The sequence below is a fragment of the Tamandua tetradactyla genome, chromosome 3 (assembly GCF_023851605.1).
Source record: "Tamandua tetradactyla isolate mTamTet1 chromosome 3, mTamTet1.pri, whole genome shotgun sequence".
NCBI lineage: Eukaryota > Metazoa > Chordata > Mammalia > Pilosa > Myrmecophagidae > Tamandua > Tamandua tetradactyla.
The window spans coordinates 23,886,348-23,906,926 of record NC_135329.1 but is presented as its reverse complement, the minus strand read 5'-3'; the positions used below and the strand labels follow the sequence as shown (position 1 = coordinate 23,906,926).

At 42.4% G+C, this 20,579-nt stretch overlaps 1 protein-coding gene across 1 annotated transcript in view; it reads left to right on the top strand.

The window, feature by feature from the left end:
• The window catches only part of LOC143677142 (tumor necrosis factor receptor superfamily member 10B-like), an 83,533-nt gene extending 64,259 nt beyond the window's left edge, over positions 1–19,274 (top strand). The window contains exons 8-9 of the mRNA XM_077152788.1: positions 17,498–17,573; positions 18,742–19,274. Coding sequence (XP_077008903.1) covers positions 17,498–17,573; positions 18,742–18,992 — 327 coding nt within the window. The 3' untranslated portion in view covers positions 18,993–19,274. The remainder of the gene's footprint in view (positions 1–17,497; positions 17,574–18,741) is intronic.
• Positions 19,275–20,579: the final 1,305 nt, after the last annotated feature.

Sequence of the window (20,579 nt, the reverse complement as noted above, 5' to 3'; positions counted from 1 at the left end):
TCACCTGGTGGAGAATTTAATAGTGTTATGTTTGTTTGTTAGGTTTTTAGTTTGCTGGACTTTGCAAATATATAATAATTATTATTAGTTTTCACTTAAAATACTCTGGCTCTTTGTCCCACACAGAAGTTAACATTTTAGAATATAGACAATATTATGTTCATCTTATTTTTAACTGGATTAGCATTGTTTACAATTTCCCTCCTGAGCCTCCTTGGATCTATGCGGTGGGGAGACAGGACTCCTGACACCTCTGAGGAGGGCACCAGAGGCTCAGAGTGAGCTGAGTTCATGCCCTGGGTCAGAGCCCCTAGATGCCTAGAGACACAGAGTTGCATGAGACATAGGACAAAATAGCAGTGAGCTAAGAGAGGAGAAAAAGTGTAAGCACGCAATTAAGCTTCTTGGTACTCACCAGTCCAGGCAGTCAGAGAAAAGTGCCTCCTGCCTGGCTCACCAAAATATGTTGCCGAATTTTGACTTCCTAGTTTCTTGGCCACGCTATGAGAAAGCATTCAAGGGCACAGCACAGCAAAGAGTAAACCGGCAGAAAATGTCTTAAGAACCCATGTAAGATGATATACAGATACTCTTTCAAAGAGAGAGGTGAGGAAGGCAAGCGGTCCACCTTTATGTTTTTCCTTTTCCTTTTTTAATAAAGAGAAAATTAGAAAAGAACAGGTAAATGCTCAAAATCCCTCCATCGTGTTTATTCACTGTTGACATTTTTCATAAGAGCCACAGAAGACTTCAATAGAATAGGATACAGTCAGTATGTAGTGACAGTTTCCCCCAGTTTTGCCCCATTCCTCTATTCCTTTTATTTTAGATAATTACTGTGCTGGTTTGAAAGGATGTATGTACCCTAGAAAAGCCATGTTTTAATCTTGATCCCATTTTGTAAAGGCAGCCATTTCTTCTAATCCCTATTCAGTACTTTATGTTTGAAACTGGAATTAGATCATCTCCCTGGGGATGTGACTCAGTCAAGACTGGTTGTTAAACTGGATTAGGTGGAGACGTGATTCCACCCATTCCAGGTGGGTCTTGATTTGTTTACTGGAATCCTAGAAAAGAGAACAACAAGAGAGAAAGCCAAGAGATTCTGAGAGAGCAGAATGACATAACCACGAGAAGCAGAGAGTCTACCAGCCTGTGACCTTTGGAGATGAAGAAGGAAAACGTCTCCCGGGGAGCTTCGTGAAACAGGAAGCCAGGAGAGAAAGCTACCAGATGACGCTGTATTCGCCATGTGCCTTTCCAGATGAGAGAGAAACCCTGAACATGTTTGCTATGTGCCTCCTTACTTGAGAGAGATACCCTGAGCTTCATCAGCCTTCTTGAACCAAGGTGTCTATCCCTGGATGCCTTTTTGGACATGTCTATAGACTTGTTTTGATTGGGACATTTTCTCAGCCTTAGAACTGTAAACTAGCAAGTTATTAAATTCCCATTTTTAAAAGCCTTCTGATTCTGGTATATTGCATTCTGGCAGCTAGCAAATTAGAACAATTACTATAGATAATTTCTTGTGATCTTTACCAAAACCGTTACGCCTGTGCTGATTCAATTGAGAGGGATTACATTTTATACCACTTTGCCAAATTTCATTTTCTAATGCTTTGTAATATGTGATAAGAGCAGCCACCTCTTCCATATGGTTTTTCAAAAATTATTTATATAACTGTGCACTTATCATCACAATCAACTTTTTTTTTTCTTTTTTGTGAAAAAACATATATACAGGGGAGCTGTGGATTTCAGAGTGCACAGAATCAGTGGGTTGTGGAACAGATTTCAGAGTTTGGTGTGGCTTGCAGTTCCAGAATTTTGGGTTTTTGCTTTTGGCTGCTTTGGGATGCTGGAGACTGGGGAAGGTGTCGATATAATAGTTTAGCAATCCTACTCTTTTATTGAACCTTACCTATTCTGTGTGGCTTCACCATCAGCTTTGATCTTTTTCCCACTCTTTGGGGGTGTTTGAGCTTGCCTGTTTGGGCTTTTTCATGTTGGAAGGGGCTGTCCATGGTGTGGGATGGGGAATGGAACTAGTTGTATACCTGATGTTCTTAAACATCTTTCTTAGGTAGATGTTCTTATCTCCTTTTCCAGAGGAGGAAACTGAACTTTGGAGATAAGGGATTTTGCCCAACGTCACACAGCAGATCTTAGCCTACATGGTTTCAAATTCCAACCTCCTGTCTCTCTACCTTGTTACCTGATAAGTTTGCTTATCTCCCTCAGGTAATCAGTGAATGGTATGTATAGCTTGTCAACATGACACTTGAGCCTAGGACCAGTGATAAACAGTGCTTCCTTTAATTCCCTTGTTTAAATGACTAATTATCCACAACTGCTCCTTTAAAGGAAGAAAAAAAAAAAGAAAGACTAATTGTGAGGTTTTATTTCCTTAATAGAAACAGCAGCCATCATGTATGACAGAACAAAGAGAGTTTCTCAGTTGGGGAGCAAAAATAGCAACTCAAAAAATATCTCCTGATTTGTTGCTGCTGGTAATTGGACATTAAGTAGGATAATATAAATTGCAAAGGTGAGCTAGCCAAGCATTGGCCCTGTCGTTTTTTGAGCTTAAAGGAGGATTTTTATTTTCTCCCCTCCTTGACCATACAGCTATCGTTTTTCAGTGCTTACTCATTTTTATGTGTATTTTTATCATTCCTTACAGCAACCTTACAAAATAGGTATCTTTTGCTCTTCTTTACAAAAGAAGACACTGAGGCTCCCAGAGGATAAGTAATTTCCCTAACGTCGCATGATGGGTAAATGACAGAGCCTAGTTAGAACTCGAATCTGCTGGCTTCAAAGCCCATAATACTTTTCCAAAACATTACACTGTGATGCTGTTTTTAAGAATGTATTAACTATTCACCCGAGTTAGTGCCTACTTGCTATATCCTCAAACTAATCATCTTCACCCTACCCCTTTGTTGGACTACTCACCTAAAGAAGTTTATATGCCTTGGATTGTTCAATGAATGTCTTATTCAGGTGTCTATAAAGGGGACAGGCTTAGGGTAGTGATTCACAAGTTTTAAGGGTCAATCAGAATCTCCTGGTTGGCTGGTTAAAACAAGATTAAAAACAGATCGTTCCTTCTGCCCTTTCAATACCTTTTGGAACCAGTTCCCTGGATTAACTACCCTCTGTTTGATATACACATGTAAGAATTTGAGAATTTTGCCACGCAAAGGAGGACTTCAAGAGACGTTTTCTCATGCAACACGCAAGGGGTTTATTTTTTACATATGTGTGGGGCTCGCTGAACACGCAGAAACAGAGAGCCCCGAACTTAAGTCTGCAAAAGCTTTTTAAAGGGTAAGATGAGGGGGGTGGGGGTTGAGCATGGGTCACAGGTGCTGTTTTGCAAAAAAGCAGATAAGAACAGTTTTACAACAAGCATTTCTTAACAGTTTTACAACAAGTAACCTTGGCGCCAGGATTGTTTATTTTCAGCCTGATGTGGCTCATAATTCTTTTCTTTATAATTCTTAACTTACACTAAATGCATAGCCGTGAATATAAAATGACACAAATGCTTTTGCTGGATATTTCAGAAGCTAAAATATATGTAAATAGCTAAATTAAGCAGGAAAAATTAGCTACTGTTAAGCTTTATAAAATTCCCTTTTACATTCCCCACTCCTTTTCGTATATATCTCTAATTTTAGAGATTTTCTGGATTATTTAACACTGAGAACTGTTGTTTGATGAGCATTAATTTGACATTTTCAATCTGCCCCTGTAAAAACTGTATAATTTTATTTAGAATACATGGTCCTATAGTTATTATTAAAAGTAACACAATTAAAGGCCTAACGAGAGCAGATAATAGCGTCGTTAACCAGGGGGACTTAGTAAACTAAGATTTAAACCATTCCTGTTGCGCCTCTCTTTTTTTTTTTTTTTTTTCACAAAGGCGCTTTCTGAGTTTTGTCATGGACTTTTTAACAACACTAGAGTGATCCACATAGAAACAACACTGTTTTTTTAAAGCTGCACATAGTTCCCCTTCTTTAAGGAAAAGTAAGCCAAGTCCCCGCTTATTCTGCAGAACTATTTCTGAAAGGGAGGTTAGAGAGTTTTGAAGGGCTGAGACAGATTTTTTTATTTTTTTTAAGTCTTGATTTATCGCGGCTTGTAATTGACTGGTTTGTTGATTGCTATGTACAATGGCAGCAGTCCCTGTGCCTATACCGGCAGCGACAGTTACCCCCAGAGTGGTAAGATTACAAGGGGGTACCAGAACGAAGGCTCCCCTGCTCCTTCCCAAGTTTTTATAGTCTTCCCATTTTCCCATCTGGATATTGTTCATTTCCAAGGCTTATGAGGGTTGGAATTGGGTTCCCGTGGGGGAGGGAGGAGAAGGAGTAGTAATTTTACGAACCCGCAGCTTGAGAGGATTGTCAGTCCTTTTCAGTTTTCATTGGGACTAAGAGGGCGAAGGCGCAGGTTTGAGATGAGACGCATGGATCCAGGATGCGATGCCATTGACCTTGACTGCGGTGGGGGTGGTCAAGAGTACCTGATACGGTCCTTTCCAGTGAGGTTTAAGAGTCTGGACCTGGTGGCGGCGGACATAGACGAAGTCTCCCACCTGATATTGATGCGGAGTTCTGTTGTTTTCTGGCTGGTAGGAGGTGGAGAGCTGCCACCACAGGAACCGCTGGGCTTTTTCTAAGGCTCGCAGCCTGTCAAGCAAGGGGGTATGAAAGGAACTATTAATTTTTAGAATGGAGGACATGTCCTTGACTGGAGTTGGCGCTCCATATAAGATTTTATAAGGGGTTAGATTACACAAGAGAGCAGAGGGGGTATTTCTGGCTCTGAACAGGGCATAAGGTAGGAGCATGGTCCAATTTTTTAAGCCAGTTTCTGTAGTTAATTTGGTTAGGGTCTCTTTAATTGTCCTGTTTATTTTTTTTACTTGTCCTGAACTTTGGGGTCTGTATGCGTAATGCAATTTCCAATTAATCCCCAATATCCTGGCCACACCCTGACTTACCTGGGCTACAAATGCGGGTCCGTTATCTGACCCTATTACCTTTGGTAGACCGAACCGGGGAAAAATTTTTTCCATAATTTTTTTGATTATGACCTGGGCCGTTTTTTTTTTAGTTGGGTAGGCTTCAACCTATCCTGAAAAGGTGTTTATAAAAACTAGTAAGTATTTAAGTCCATATTTTGCAGGTTTAATTTCAGTAAAGTCGACTTCCCAGAACTGCCCAGGTTAAGTTCCCCTTAGTCTTTTTCCGTTAGGAGCTTTTGTGGGGTAGGCGTTTACAATTTGACACGCCTGACATTTTCTGGCTACGCGATCTGCCAGCTTTTTCTTTTTTGAGGCTGCCAGAGGGTACAATTCCCTCTGGTCTTGCAGGAGCTGCTGTAGTTTCCCTGTCCCCAGGTGAGTGAGCTGGTGGACCTGCTGTATGTAAGCTAGGGCTTCCGATTCTCCTAGGGGTGCAACTTCAGATAGTGTTTCAGGGGGTTGCTGGTTTTCTTTGGCTATTAGGACCAAGTTTATAAGGTCTTTTAATGCTGCCGCTTTTGCTTTTTCATCTGCTCGCTTATTACCCAGGGTTATTGGGTCCGAGACTCTTTGTGTTTGATTTTTTTTTACCAGCTGAGGTTAATAGCCCTCTTTGTTGGTAAATTGCCTCATGTACGTGGGCAGTAGTAAAGGCAGAACGGCTATCTGTATAGATAGTCGCTCGCTTTTTTTTTTGCTAATTTTAGAGCTTTTGTGAGGGCAATTAGTTCAGCCTTTTGGGCAGATGTTCCCTCCGGGAGGCTAGAAGATTAAATAACTTTTGTCCCACTGACTACTGCTGCTCACGCTCGCCTCTTACCGTGTTGGAGAAAGCTGCTTCCGTCCGAAAACCAGGTTACCTCCGAGTTAGGCAATGATTGGTTTTTTAATTTTCTGCGGATTCCGGTCTTTTCAGCTAATATTTTTTGGCAAGTGTGCTGCACAGGTCCCGCGGTCTTGTCCGGGAGCAGGGTAGCGGGGTTTAAAGCTGACGGGGCCCCGAAAGTCACCCTGTCTTTGTTTAGGAGGATGCTCTGATAGTGGGTAATTCTGGCATTTGACATCCATCTATCTGGAGGCTGGTGGATTATGCTCTCCAGGGCGTGAGGGGCTATTATGGTCAGCTTCTGTCCTAGAGTGAGTTTGTCTGCGTCTTTTGCCAGGAGGGCAGTTGCCACGATGGCCTTGAGACAGCATGGCCATCCGCTGGCAACTGAATCTAATCGCTTGGACAGATAGGCTACCGGTCTTTTCCAGGGGCCTAAAGCCTGTGTTAGGACCCCTCTAGGCACGCCTCTTCTTTTTTCTATGTAGAGCGTGAAAGGTTTATTCACGATTGGGAGGGTTAAAGCTGGAGCTGACAGGAGTGCTTTTTTAATGCTGTTGAAGGCTTCCTGCTGTTTTATTTCCTACTGGAAATCAGCGCTCCCTTTGAGCAAGGGGAATAATGGGGCAGCAAGGGCTGCAAACCTTGGGATTTAAAACCAGCAGAATTCCGCTGTCCCTAAGAACTTTCATAGCTGCTTTTGGGTCGTGGGCGGGGGTATCTGTGTTACAGTTTTTTTTTTAGCCTCGGTGAGCCATTGCTTTCCATTCTTAAGAGTATATTCCAGTAAGATTATTTCCCTTTTACAGATTTGGGCCTTTTTGGCCGAGGCTCGGTACCTTAATGTGGCTAGCTTATTTAACAGTTTTCGGGTTCCATACTCACAGTCCTCCTTAGTGTCTGCTGCTAACAGTAAGTCATTCACATATTGTAGCAAGGTGACTCTGGGATGCTGAATTCTGAAGGAGCTTAAGTCTTTATGAAGAGTTTCGTCAAAAATGGTGGGGGAGTTTTTGAACCCCTGGGGCAAGCGTGTCCAAGTCAGTTGGTTCGAGGATCCCGTCTCTGGATCGATCTACTTGAAAGCGAATAAGGGTTGACTGTCCTTATGCAAGGGCAGGCAGAAGAAAGTATTTTTTTTAGATCAAGCACAGTATAACAAGTCTTTTTAGGATGGAGAGTGCTGAGCAGGTTATAGGGATTTGGCACAGTAGGATGTATGTCCTGCACTCTGCTATTTATTTCCCGTAAGTCTTGCACCGGTCTATAGTCTCTAGTCCCTGGCTTTTTGACCGGCAATAAGGGAGTGTTCCAGGCTGATTGACAGGGCTTAAGTACTTCCAAGCCAAGGAATTTTTTTATATGGGGCTTGATTCCTTCCCGGTCTTCCTTGCTTAAGTAGTGTTGTTTTACCCGAATTGCAGAGGTGGTGGGCTTTAGGGTCATTATTACTGGGGGCTGATTGACCGCCAACTCTAACCTGGCAACTTCTGCCCAGGAATTAGGGAATTCTTTTTTTTTTTTTTTAATTATTTTTTAATTTTTTTTATTAATTAAAAAAATTAACTAACACAACATTAGAAATCAATCCATTCTACATATGCAATCAGTAATTCTTAATATCATCACATAGGTGTATGGTCATCATTTCTCAGTACATATGCATCGATTTAGAGAAAGAAATAGCACGACAACAGAAAAAGAAATAAAGTGATAACACAGAGAGAAAACACAAATAAAAATAAAAAGTACAAAAATATATAAGAGAAAAAAAAACAAAACAAACAACAAAAAAAAACTGTAGATCAGATGCAGCTTCATTCAGCGTTCCAACATAATTACATTACAATTAGGCAGTATTGTGCTGACCATTTTTTTTTTTTAGACATCATACCATTCTACATATGCAATCAGTAATTCTTAACATCATCACATAGATGCATGATCATCGTTTCTTAGTACATTTGCATCGGTTTAGAAGAACTAGCAACACAACAGAAAAAGATATAGAGTGTTAATATAGAGAAAAAAATAAAAGTAATAATAATAAGAACAAAACAAACAAAACAAAACAAAACAAAAACCTATAGCTCGGATGCAGCTTCGTTCAGTATTTTAACATGATTACTTTACAATTAGGTATTATTGTACTGTCCATTTTTGAGTTTTTGTATCTAGTCCTATTGCACCGTCTGTATTCCATCAGCTCCGATTACCCATTATCTTACCCTGTTTCTAACTCCTGCTGAACTCTGTTACCAATGACATATTCCAAGTTTATTCTCGAGTGTCGATTCACATCATTGGGACCATACAGTATTTGTCTTTTAGCTTTTGGCTAGACTCACTCAGCATAATGTTCTCTAGGTCCATCCATGTTATTACATGCTTCATAAGTTTATCCTGTCTTAACGCTGCATAATATTCCATCGTATGTATATACCACAGTTTGTTTAGCCACTCGTCTGTTGATGGACATTTTGGCTGTTTCCATCTCTTTGCAATTGTAAATAACGCTGCTATAAACATTGGTGTGCAAATGTCTGTTTGAGTTTTTGCCCTTAATTCCTTTGAGTAGATTCCCAGCAATGGTATTGCTGGGTCGTATGGCAATTCTATATTCAGCTTTTTGAGGAACCGCCAAACTGCTTTCCACAGTGGTTGCACCATTTGACATTCCCACCAACAGTGGATAAGTGTGCCTCTTTCACCGTATCCTCTCCAGCACTTGTCATTTTCTGTTTTGTTGATAATGGCCATTCTGGTGGGTGTGAGATGATATCTCATTGTGGTTTTGATTTGCATTTCTCTAATGGCCAGGGACATTGAGCATCTCTTCATGTGTCTTTTGGCCATTTGTATTTCCTCCTCTGAGAGGTGTCTATTCAAGTCTTTTTCCCATTTTGTAATTGGGTTGGCTATCTTTTTGTTGTTGAGTTGAACAATCTCATTATAAATTCTGGATACTAGACCTTTATCTGATATGTCATTTCCAAATATTGATTCCCATTGTGTAGGCTGTCTTTCAACTTTCTTGATGAAGTTCTTTGATGCACAAAAGTGTTTAATTTTGAGGAGTTCCCATTTATTTATTTCCTTCTTCAGTGCTCTTGCTTTAGGTGTAAGGTCCATAAAACCGCCTCCAATTGTAAGATTCATAAGATATCTCCCTACATTTTCCTCTAACTGTTCTATGGTCTTAGACCTAATGTTTAGATCTTTGATCCATTTTGAGTTAACTTTTGTATAGGGTGTGAGATATGGGTCTTCTTTCATTCTTTTGCATATGGATATCCAGTTCTCTAGGCACCATTTATTGAAGAGACTGTTCTGTCCCAGGTGAGTTGGCTTGACTCCCTTATCAAAGATCAAATGTCCATAGATGAGAGGGTCTATATCTGAGCACTCTATTCGATTCCATTGGTCGATATATCTATCTTTATGCCAATACCATGCTGTTTTGACCACTGTGGCTTCATAATATGCCTTAAAGTCTGGCAGCGCAAGACCTCCAGCTTCGTTTTTTTTCCTCAAGATGTTTTTAGCAATTCGGGGCACCCTGCCCTTCCAGATAAATTTGCTTATTGGTTTTTCTATTTCTGAAAAATAAGTTGTTGGGATTTTGATTGGTATTGCATTGAATCTGTAAATCAATTTAGGTAGGATTGACATCTTAACTATATTTAGTCTTCCAATCCATGAACACAGTATGCCCTTCCATCTGTTTAGGTCTTCTGTGATCTCTTTTAGCAGTTTTTTGTAGTTTTCTTTGTATAGGTCTTTTGTCTCTTTAGTTAAATTTATTCCTAGGTATTTTATTCTTTTAGTTGCAATTGTAAATGGGATTCGTTTCTTGATTTCCCCCTCCGCTTGTTCATTGCTAGTGTATAGAAATGCTACAGATTTTTGAATGTTGATCTTGTAACCTGCTACTTTGCTGTACTCATTTATTAGCTCTAGTAGTTTTGTTGTGGATTTTTCCGGGTTTTCGACGTATAGTATCATATCGTCTGCAAACAGTGATAGTTTTACTTCTTCCTTTCCAATTTTGATGCCTTGTATTTCTTTTTCTTGTCTAATTGCTCTGGCTAGAACCTCCAACACAATGTTGAATAATAGTGGTGATAGTGGACATCCTTGTCTTGTTCCTGATCTTAGGGGGAACGTTTTCAATTTTTCCCCATTAAGGATGATATTAGCTGTGGGTTTTTCATATATTCCCTCTATCATTTTAAGGAAGTTCCCTTGTATTCCTATCCTTTGAAGTGTTTTCAACAGGAAAGGATGTTGAATCTTGTCAAATGCCTTCTCTGCATCAATTGAGATGATCATGTGATTTTTCTGCTTTAATTTGTTGATATGGTGTATTACATTAATTGATTTTCTTATGTTGAACCATCCTTGCATACCTGGGATGAATCCTACTTGGTCATGATGAATAATTCTTTTAATGTGTTGTTGGATACGATTTGCTAGAATTTTATTGAGGATTTTTGCATCTATATTCATTAGAGAGATCGGCCTGTAGTTTTCTTTTCTTGTAATATCTTTGCCTGGTTTTGGTATGAGGGTAATGTTGGCTTCATAGAATGAGTTAGGTAGTTTTCCCTCCACTTCGATTTTTTTGAAGAGTTTGAGGAGAGTTGGTACTAATTCTTTCTGGAATGTTTGATAGAATTCGCATGTGAAGCCGTCTGGTCCTGGACTTTTCTTTTTAGGAAGCTTTTGAATGACTGCTTCGATTTCTTTACTTGTGATTGGTTTGTTGAGATCATCTATCTCTTCTTGAGTCAAAGTTGGTTGTTCATGTCTTTCCAGGAACCCGTCCATTTCCTCTAAATTGTTGTATTTATTAGCGTAAAGTTGTTCATAGTATCCTGTTATTACCTCCTTTATTTCTGTGAGGTCAGTAGTTATGTCTCCTCTTCCATTTCTGATCTTATTTATTTGCATCCTCTCTCTTCTTTTTGTCAATCTTGCTAAGGGCCCATCAATCTTATTGATTTTCTCATAGAACCAACTTCTGGCCTTATTGATTTTCTCTATTGTTTTCATGTTTTCAATTTCATTTATTTGTGCTCTAATCTTTGTTATTTCTTTCCTTTTGCTTGCTTTGGGGTTAGCTTGCTGTTCTTTCTCCAGTTCTTCCAAATGGATAGTTAATTCCTGAATTTTTGCCTTTTCTTCTTTTCTGATATAGGCATTTAGAGCAATAAATTTCCCTCTTAGCACTGCCTTTGCTGCGTCCCATAAGTTTTGATATGTTGTGTTTTCATTTTCATTCGCCTCGAGGTATTTGCTAATTTCTCTAGCAATTTCTTCTTTGACCCACTCGTTGTTTAGGAGTATGTTGTTGAGCCTCCACGTATTTGTGAATTTTCTGGCACTCTGCCTATTATTGATTTCCAACATCATTCCTTTATGGTCCGAGAAAGTGTTGTGTAAGATTTCAATCTTTTTAAATTTGTTAAGACTTGCTTTGTGACCCAGCATATGGTCTATTTTTGAGAATGATCCATGAGCACTTGAGAAAAAGGTGTATCCTGCTGTTGTGGGATGTAATGTCCTATAAATGTCTATTAAGTCTAGTTCATTTATAGTAATATTCAGATTCTCTATTTCTTTGTTGATCTTCTGTCTAGATGTTCTGTCCCTTGATGAGAGTGGTGAGTTGAAGTCTCCAACTATTATAGTATATGAGTCTATTTCCCTTTTCAGTGTTTGCAGTGTATTCCTCACGTATTTTGGGGCATTCTGGTTCGGTGCATAAATATTTATGATTGTTATGTCTTCTTGTTTAATTGTTCCTTTTATTAGTATATAGTGTCCTTCTTTGTCTCTTTTAACTGCTTTACATTTGAAGTCTAATTTGTTGGATATTAGTATAGCCACTCCTGATCTTTTCTGGTTGTTATTTGCATGAAATATCTTTTCCCAACCTTTCACTTTCAACCTATGTTTATCTTTGGGTCTAAGATGTGTTTCCTGTAGACAGCATATAGAAGGATCCTGTTTTTTAATCCATTCTGCCAATCTATGTCTTTCGATTGGGGAATTCAGTCCATTGACATTTAGTGTTATTACTGTTTGGATAATATTTTCCTCTAACATTTTGCCTTTTGTATTATATATATCATATCTGATTTTCCTTCTTTCTACACTCTTTTCCATATCTCTCTTTTCTGTCTTTTTGTATCTGACTCTAGTGCTCCCTTTAGTATTTCTTGCAGAGCTGGTCTCTTGGTCACAAATTCTTTCAGTGACTTTTTGTCTGAGAATGTTTTAATTTCTCCCTCATTTTTGAAGGATAATTTTGCTGGATATAGGAGTCTTGGTTGGCAGTTTTTCTCTTTTAGTATTTTAAATATATCATCCCACTGTCTTCTAGCTTCCATGGTTTCTGCTGAGAAATCTACACATAGTCTTATTGGGTTTCCCTTGTATGTGATGGATTGTTTTTCTCTTGCTGCTTTCAAGATCCTCTCTTTCTCATTGACCTCTGACAGTCTAACTAGTAAGTGTCTTGGAGAACGCCTATTTGGGTCTAATCTCTTTGGGGTGCGCTGCACTTCTTGGATCTGTAATTTTAGGTCTTTCATAAGAGTTGGGAAATTTTCAGTGATAATTTCTTCCATTAGTTTTTCTCCTCCTTTTCCCTTCTCTTCTCCTTCTGGGACACCCACAACACGTATATTTGTGCGGTTCATATTGTCCTTGAGTTCCCTGATATAACCTTGCCCTCAGTGACGTCACTCGGAAGCTTCCGGACGTGGATCACTCTGGATGGGACCCCCGTGCTCCTGCTGTCCCCTTTGAACTTCTTGCTGTCGTTCCCATTTGCTGCAGAGGCTGAGTTGCTGCTCATGATAAAGGGTCCGTTAGTAACACAGGTAGAGAAAAGCTCGTCTGATCCCCGCTTTGTACCAACTGATATATCTGGGACAATGCCGTCCATTGCACACGGAAGAGACCCGCAGGGGACGGAGTGGAGGCGCCGGAATAGAAATTAGGGAATTCTTTAAGCCAGTCCTGAGGAATAGAACTGTGGAGCTGTTTTGGTTTTATATATAGCTGATATTTTTTTTCGACTGGCAAGGTGAGGGCAGTTATTACAGGTTGGCTTACTAGCGGGTTTAAAAATTTCACCTTTGGCCCCTTAGGATTGAAGGTGATTCTCGCCCTTAGTTTAGTTAACAAGTTTTTTCTTATAAGCGGGGCAGGGCACTCAGGGATAACTAGGAAGGAGTGTTGAACCTTCCCCTTCCCCAGGTCCATGGTTCTTTTGGTAGTCCAGGTGCAGTAGCGACTGCCATTTGCTCCCCGCACCAAGGACCTTTTTGTAGAGAGCGGGCCTATGGGTTCTTGGAGGGCCGATATTACTGCTCCCGTGTCGACTCCAAAATTAATTGGTACCCCCTCCACATTAAATTTTACCCTGAGCTCGGGGAGGGGTGCCGAGCCCTGACTTCCCTAGTCTTCACTTTCTAGAGCCAACGTGGCCGGTTGTTGCCAATTTGGGGGCCTAGTACCCCTCCGTTTTTTGTTTTGTTTTGTTTTGTTTTCCGGACAGTTTTTGGCCCAGTGCCCAGTTTCTTTGCAGTAGGCGCATTGGTCTGGATTAAGAGGGGTATGATAACGCCGACCCGAGGGATTTTCTTTAGCTTGTCCTCTACCTTCAGTGTTTTTTTTAACTACTGTGGCCAGGATTTTTGTTAATTCTTTCGTTCTCCTTTTCTCTCTTACCAACTCTTTTTCCTCTCTCTCTTATAAAACATTTTTTCAGCTTTTTTGATTAAATCTCGCAAGGCTAGGTCCTGCAACCCCTCTAAGCGCTGCAGCTTGTGTTTAATGTCTGGAGCTGATTGGCCGATAAAGGCCATGGCCACTGAGGCTCTTTGATCCTCTGATTGAGGATCAAAGGGAGTATACCTACGGTATGCTTTCATTAGTTTTTCTAAAAAGACTGAGGGCGATTCGTCCGCTCCCTGAATAACCTCTCTTACCTTGGCCAAATTGGTGGGCCGGTGTGCGGCTGCTCGGAGACCCGCTACTAGAGTCTGGCGATAGATGGACAGATGCTCCCTACCTTCAGAGGTGTTCGGGTCCCAATTAGGGCGGCGCAGCGGGAACCGATTGTCGATGACATGCTGGAGTTGGGTGGGTCTCCCGTCTTGTCCAGGAACTTCCTTCCTGGCTTCCAGTAGGATTCGATTTTGCTCCTCCATGGTGAAGAGAGTCCCCAGGAGTTGTTGACAATCATCTTAAGTGGGCTGGTGAGAGAACATAAGGGACTTCACCAATCCAGTCAGCCTAGTGGGAGCCTCGGAAAAATGAGGGTTATTATTTTTCCAGTTATATAAGTCAGAGGAGGAAAAGGGCCAGTATTGTAGAGCGGGCATTTTTCTCCCGTGTTCATCATTCACTGGAGGCTCGTACGGTCTGAGGGGGAGAGTGACTGCCACATCAGATGGGCTTAGTGCTCGTCTGCTTCGTGTACTATGTGCCGGTCCTGGTTCATCTGGGATTGTCTCTTGGTGAACCTGCGAAGAGGAAATGGAAGAGAGCGGGGAGAGAGAACTAGAGGAGGGAGAAGGTGAGCTGAGAGAAGGGGGGTCCTGTACCAGAGCTGAAGGGTAGGGAGGAGGGGAAGAAGGACCTGCGTTGAAGAGGAGTAGATCCGATTGGAATTCCGGTAGGACTGCAGGAGGTAAGGAAGGATAGAGTTTCGGAGCTTGAGAAGGACCCGGCACCTTGATTGGGAGTACAGAGGGAGAGTCATGTTGACCAAGAGGAATAAGAAACGGCTTTACCCACGGAGGTGGGTTTTCACACAGGTCCTGCCAAACCATGATGTAAGGCTGCTGGTCCGGGTGGCCATACGGGTCAGGGCGGAAGATGACTGACTTGACGGCCCGAATCAAGGGGAGATGAAAAGCTCCTTTCCGAGGCCATTCTACATTAAAGAGGGCCACTCGGCCGAGCAGAAGGTCTGCCATTTGCCTTTTTTTTTTTTTTTTTTTACAATAAGAGATAGATTCTGACCTCTTTCCCTGACCTCAGACCAGTGTCTTAAGGTCAGAGAAAGTGGAGTCGACATTCCCTGACCCATCTTCGGTAAAACAAAAACAATTCCTAACACACAAATACAGACAGACACACGCAGAGCCGGCACACCACATTTACAGAGTTTCAGAGACACAGCTCAGACTGGCCTGATGACTGTGATCGAGTTTCCCCCATCAGAAGGGAAACAGAATCAGAGTCGGCCCTGTAGGAAGCCTCCAGGCGTCCCCGGAGGTCCCCTAATCCCGAGGCGTCCCTCGGGAGAGTGACCTGCAACCCCTGGACTCGTCTGCCGGTTGCGGTCGGGGAGTGCTCACGCGACTCTCCGACAGTCACTGCCAGTCTGACAGACTAAGCGATCGCACTTCAGACAAAAAGGCCTCACTTACCCCGAGAGAAAGAGCTGTTGGAGCCTCCCCTTACGAAGAGCCGATCTCGCTGGGGCCTCCAAATGTAAGAATTTGAGAATTTTGCCACGCAAAGGAGGACTTCAAGAGACGTTCTCTCATGCAACACGCAAGGGGTTTATTTTTTACATATGTGTGGGGCTCGCTGAACACGCAGAAACAGAGAGCCCCGAACTTAAGTCTGCAAAAGCTTTTTAAAGGGTAAGATGAGGGGGGTGGGAGTTGAGCATGGGTCACAGGTGCTGTTTTGCAAAAAAGCAGATAAGAACAGTTTTACAATAAGCATTTCTTAACAGTTTTACAACAAGTAACCTTGGCGCCAGGATTGTTTATTTTCAGCCTGATGTGGCCCATAATTCTTTTCTTTATAATTCTTAACTTACACTAAATGCATAGCCATGAATATAAAATGACACAAATGCTTTTGCTGGATATTTCAGAAGCTAAAATATATGTAAATAGCTAAATTAAGCAGGAAAAATTAGCTACTGTTAAGCTTTATAAAATTCCCTTTTACACACAGAGTGGTTTCTATTTTCCTGACTGAAACTCACAACTAAAATACCCTTCTCTTTCCTTTTGCTGTAAATAGTTCTGCCTTTCGTTTTGATGCTTGTTTCCACAATGACAGGCAGTAGAGCACAGTTATAAAGTTTACAGTATCTGGAAACAAACTCCCTGAGTTTGACTCCTAGCACTGCTACATACTGCTGTGTGTCCTTGAGCAAATCACCTCATCTCTTAGGGTCTCAATTTTCTCATCTGACAACTGGAATTCATAATAGCCCCTGCCTTATAGAGTGGCTGTAGGTATTAAGTGCATAAAATCATGCCTGAGAAAATGTCTGAGATTATTATTCCTGTGCTCCTTGTATATATATGCCTCTTATGTGATCTGTACATACAGGCCACCTGTGTGTGTGTGTGTATACATATATGTATATATATAGCAAGCAAGAGACATATATATTTGTCACTTGCTTGTTTTCTTTCTAATTTTTATTCAGAGTTATTTATGCTTATGTAAGGTATTGGAAGAGAAAAGAATGAAGAAATAATGGAATGGAAAAGAAAGAAACGTATAGGGAAGGGAAGGATAGGGAGGGAAAAGAGGAAAGGAAAGGAAAGACAGAGGAATTCCTAAGCATAAGAGACAGGCTTAACATTAACCATGATAAAATGAGAAATTTTGAGTTATGTATATGTCACTACAAGTGTTTTGTTTTTTGTATTTTTTTAAAATTAAGCAGTGAAAACTTGCCTGGAGAAGTATATAATTAATTCTTTTCTGATTCTGGGTTCTGCTGCAAATCCCCTCAGTGACCCCAAATCTTAAGTCAAAGTTTATTACACAGTCAGAAACTTTGTGCTAATGGTCGGAGAATGAAGGAGGAGGCACAATTAGCGGTTTAGCTCATTTCTACCTCCAAATGTATGCTCCTTTCCATAGTTAGGTGTTGTTCCTGGAAAGCAGCTTGCCAAGCCATGGGCTATATTTCCCAACCCCCTTGGATATAGCTGGAGCTATCTAACTAGTTCTCCCAGCTAAAAAGGCTAAGCAGTGGGAGAAACTCTTCACCCTCTCTTTGACCTTACCCTGGTTGGATGCAGACAAGCACGAAGTCCACAAGTCAGAAACAGAGTCTCATTTCATCTTAGGCCTTCTCAGTCTCTATTGAACTATTTGATGTTTTCTTGTTATTTACTCTACTGATATGATGTATTATAGTTAATAAAAAGTTCTCGATTTTTCAGAATAAGCTTGCCTTTGGACTTTCCAAACTGCCATATAGACTCTCCTGTTTGAATCTCATAAAATTTCTGTGCAGAAGTGTTATCTCATGTTGGGATCGGTGGATATGGACTAGAGAAGCCACTGAAGGGTAACTTTTGGGTACTGGAAATCTTCTCTGTGACTTGGGAGATGGTTATACGGTGAAACTGGGATGGAACGCCTGAGGACTGTGTTATTTAAGCCTTAGTGAGAAACAGCAAACAAAGCCTGTGGGGGTGCAGGTTGGGTGTTAAATGATGTTTCTATCAGACCCCAAAAAGGAGAGTGGGTGTCCCAAGTCTCACAGCAGCCTGTCAGGGTCGCTTCTGGAATCAGGACTCATAATCATGAATAAGGATGATCTCCACTGTGATTTGCAGGGACAGGTAAAGGCTCAAGGGTCTCACATGAGAAGGAAGGAGCTGTTTCCAGTGAATGGTGCAGACCCCATTGAAAGTAAGTATTTCTTCCTGTGCAGAGGGAGTGGAGGGAACAGGGGCTGTGCCCTCCCTGTCGTCCCCATAACTGTCAGGGCCCAGCAGGGCAGCGACGCTGGGTGCAGGGCCGTCTACACTGGGGGTCCCTGGACACCAGGCCCTAAATCCTCTTCTCCTGCCCTTCTTCCTCTCCTGCACCCTGCCCCACCCTAACCCTAAAATGTTCCGCATCTCCACATCCTTCCCTCCTGCCATCGTTCTCCCGCCTCACTTGTGCTCCAGGCTGACAGTGAGAAAACTCTGAGGGCCTCCGAGGGGCTGCGCTGTCCACAGGGAGCCGGCAGTGTAAGCTTCACACCAGATTTCAAAGATAAAGTGCAAAGAGAATGTAAAAATGTCAATAAAATTTGTATATTGATTATATGGTCAACTAGTCATATTTTGATTAGACCAAGTTATTGAAAATATATTTTAAAATAATGTCATCTCTAACCTTTCTGCTTGGAATGCAGCTGTTAGAAAATATAAAATTGTATTTGTGGCTCCCCTTGTGGTTCTATTGGATGGTGGTTTCCAGGGATTTTCACCCACATCTTGTTCCATCCCCACCACGGTGCCATGGGATGGGTTGTATTTTGCTCCATCTTACAGGCTTATTGTTGCTCAGAGTTCATTTGTCCCACCACGCCCTGCCCAGTGACAGTGGGGCTGAGCTGGTGGAGAGCGGGAGACCTTCATCCCCCCCAGGCCTTTGCTCTTCCTCTAGAGGCAGATGGTGCAGCCCTGGGACTTTCTCTCCTGAGGAGCTCAGCCTAAGCCACGTTTTCCTTCTCTGTGGTCCTAATGCAGCCGCAGTCTGTCCCTCCACTCTGTCTTATACTCCGTGGGCCCTTCTTTCTCCATAACTGCCCATCCGGCCTCCCTGGTGGGTTGTCGGCAGCAACCAGGGCAGGATTCTCTGTCAACCTTGAGTCACCCACAGTGCCTTGGGCGTAGTCAAGGCCAGACCACGTGGCTGATCCCTTGTTGATGGGGGCACAGGCTGCTCCCCTTGGAGCCACAGGGGTCCCACAGTAGGGGGGTCATAGGTCATAGGTTCTCCCCTTGAGCTCTAGGCCTGACTGAGGATCCTCCCCCCTCTCTGACATGCATTCCAACTAAACTTACTGTCACTTTTCTCCCCATAGCTCTGAAGTGCTTCTTCAATTGCCATTCAGACTTAATTCCTTTTATTTCCTGGACATGGGTCCTGAGGCTGCTGGACCCGACTGACAGTGAGATCAAGTGGCCCAGGTTTGTGCCAGGGGTGCTGAGGATGAATTCTACAGTATGCTGGTCAAGCGGCTCAGCAAAAACGGGTGGGATGCCTCCGTCAACAGCCTGCTGGATGCCCTGGGAGAGAGAAATGCAAAGGAAGGAATTGAGGACCACCTTGTGAGCTCTGGAAAATATACCTGCCAGGAACACACAGCAGACAACCTGGGCTGTGTACATGGGAATGAAATGATTGCTTCTGAAATCAAAGCTTCCCTAGTTGACTTTGCTGCTTGAAAGAGAAACAAGTTTGGATCCCATCCTGGAATAAACTGTGAAATCTCACATGAAGAAACTCTGCCATCCAACATCCAACAGTGGTTTGAATAGGCTAGCGCTCTTTCAGTGGACTTGGAGTCATTTTTGTATGTTCTGTGCAATAAACTGTAGAAGTTTCATAGTATGACTCTATGTGAGGGCTTCTTATTTGTTTGTGGGCATTGACCGTTGTTTCCTGATATCATTCTTTTCATTTCATGGCAGTTCTTTTTGTCATAATATAAATTGTTTTTATGTCTTGCTTGTTTGTTTCCAAGAACTAGTTTTAACTTAAACATTCAGTACTTTTTAAAACTGTATTAAAAGTAGCCTCTGTCCCCATCATTGGGGAACCAGATACGTGGTCTGGCCTTGACTACGCCCAAGGCACTGTGGGTTACTCAAGGTGAGCCATTCATGCTGGTGTGCACACTGATTATGTCTATTATTGCACAAAGCTGTACGATATGTTTTTATATTGTTGTTATGATGGCGTGACTCTGGGTCAGTTATGAAAATGTGATTACTCCATTGTTTTCAGGGCTGACTGGATGGGAGAAGAAAAACCAACAAACTTGAAGAAAGCATAAGGGGGAGGGGCGTACCCACTCTGTTGGTTGCGCTGCCTGGTGCACGCCCTCTCATGCTCTCTGAACTCATCCAGCTTGGGTTGATTGACAGCTTCTTAAGGGAGCAAGCTTTTAACCTTGACGATATTACATGGGTGTGATTTTTTTTAATTTATAGGTGGGCATTTACAAGGGATTCGGGACATGAGAAGCGGTGTCTGGGGAAGGCCCTGGTCTGCTGTGTCCCTGGGCTGAGCCACCCTGTGTCTCTCTCCTTCACTGCGGCTGGGGGTGGAGAGAGCCGCTGGTGGATCCGAGGCAGCACAGAGGTTGCGATGCCTGGCTGTTTGTGACGAGGGTTGGTGGCTGTGCCAGGTGCCATGCTGAATCTGAGACCTACCTGGGTTCAGGGCATGGAGGGGTGGTCTGGTGCCCTGGGTCTGCCCCAAGATCAAGGAGAGAGTGGACGGAGCACTTGGCTTGTAAATGTTTGCTCCCTCGGGATGGGTGGCCCCTCTCCCCTGTGCTGCTCTGAGCTCTGAGCCCCGGGGCTGCCGTGGGCGTGTGGGCTCCCTGTTGGAGGAGCTTGGCCTCCTGTGAGCATGTGACGAGCCCTTGAGGAACAGCCTGTCCTTAACTACTGTGATGACGGGTCCTTGAAAAGGCTGGTGAATGAGGGTTTTGTCCCATTTTTGACTTGGGTGTACTTTTTTTGAATCCTCAGTAACGAGTTTGGTTCTCCTTCTGGGAAATCTTTCTCCGTGATGTCCATTCCTGGTGGAATCTTGAATAGAGTCACTGTCCTGGGGCGCATGGTCTTTTCCACCTGAAGTCTTTGGGTTTCTTCTTGTTCCAGGGGCTGGTGCAGCTGCACTCACCTTAGA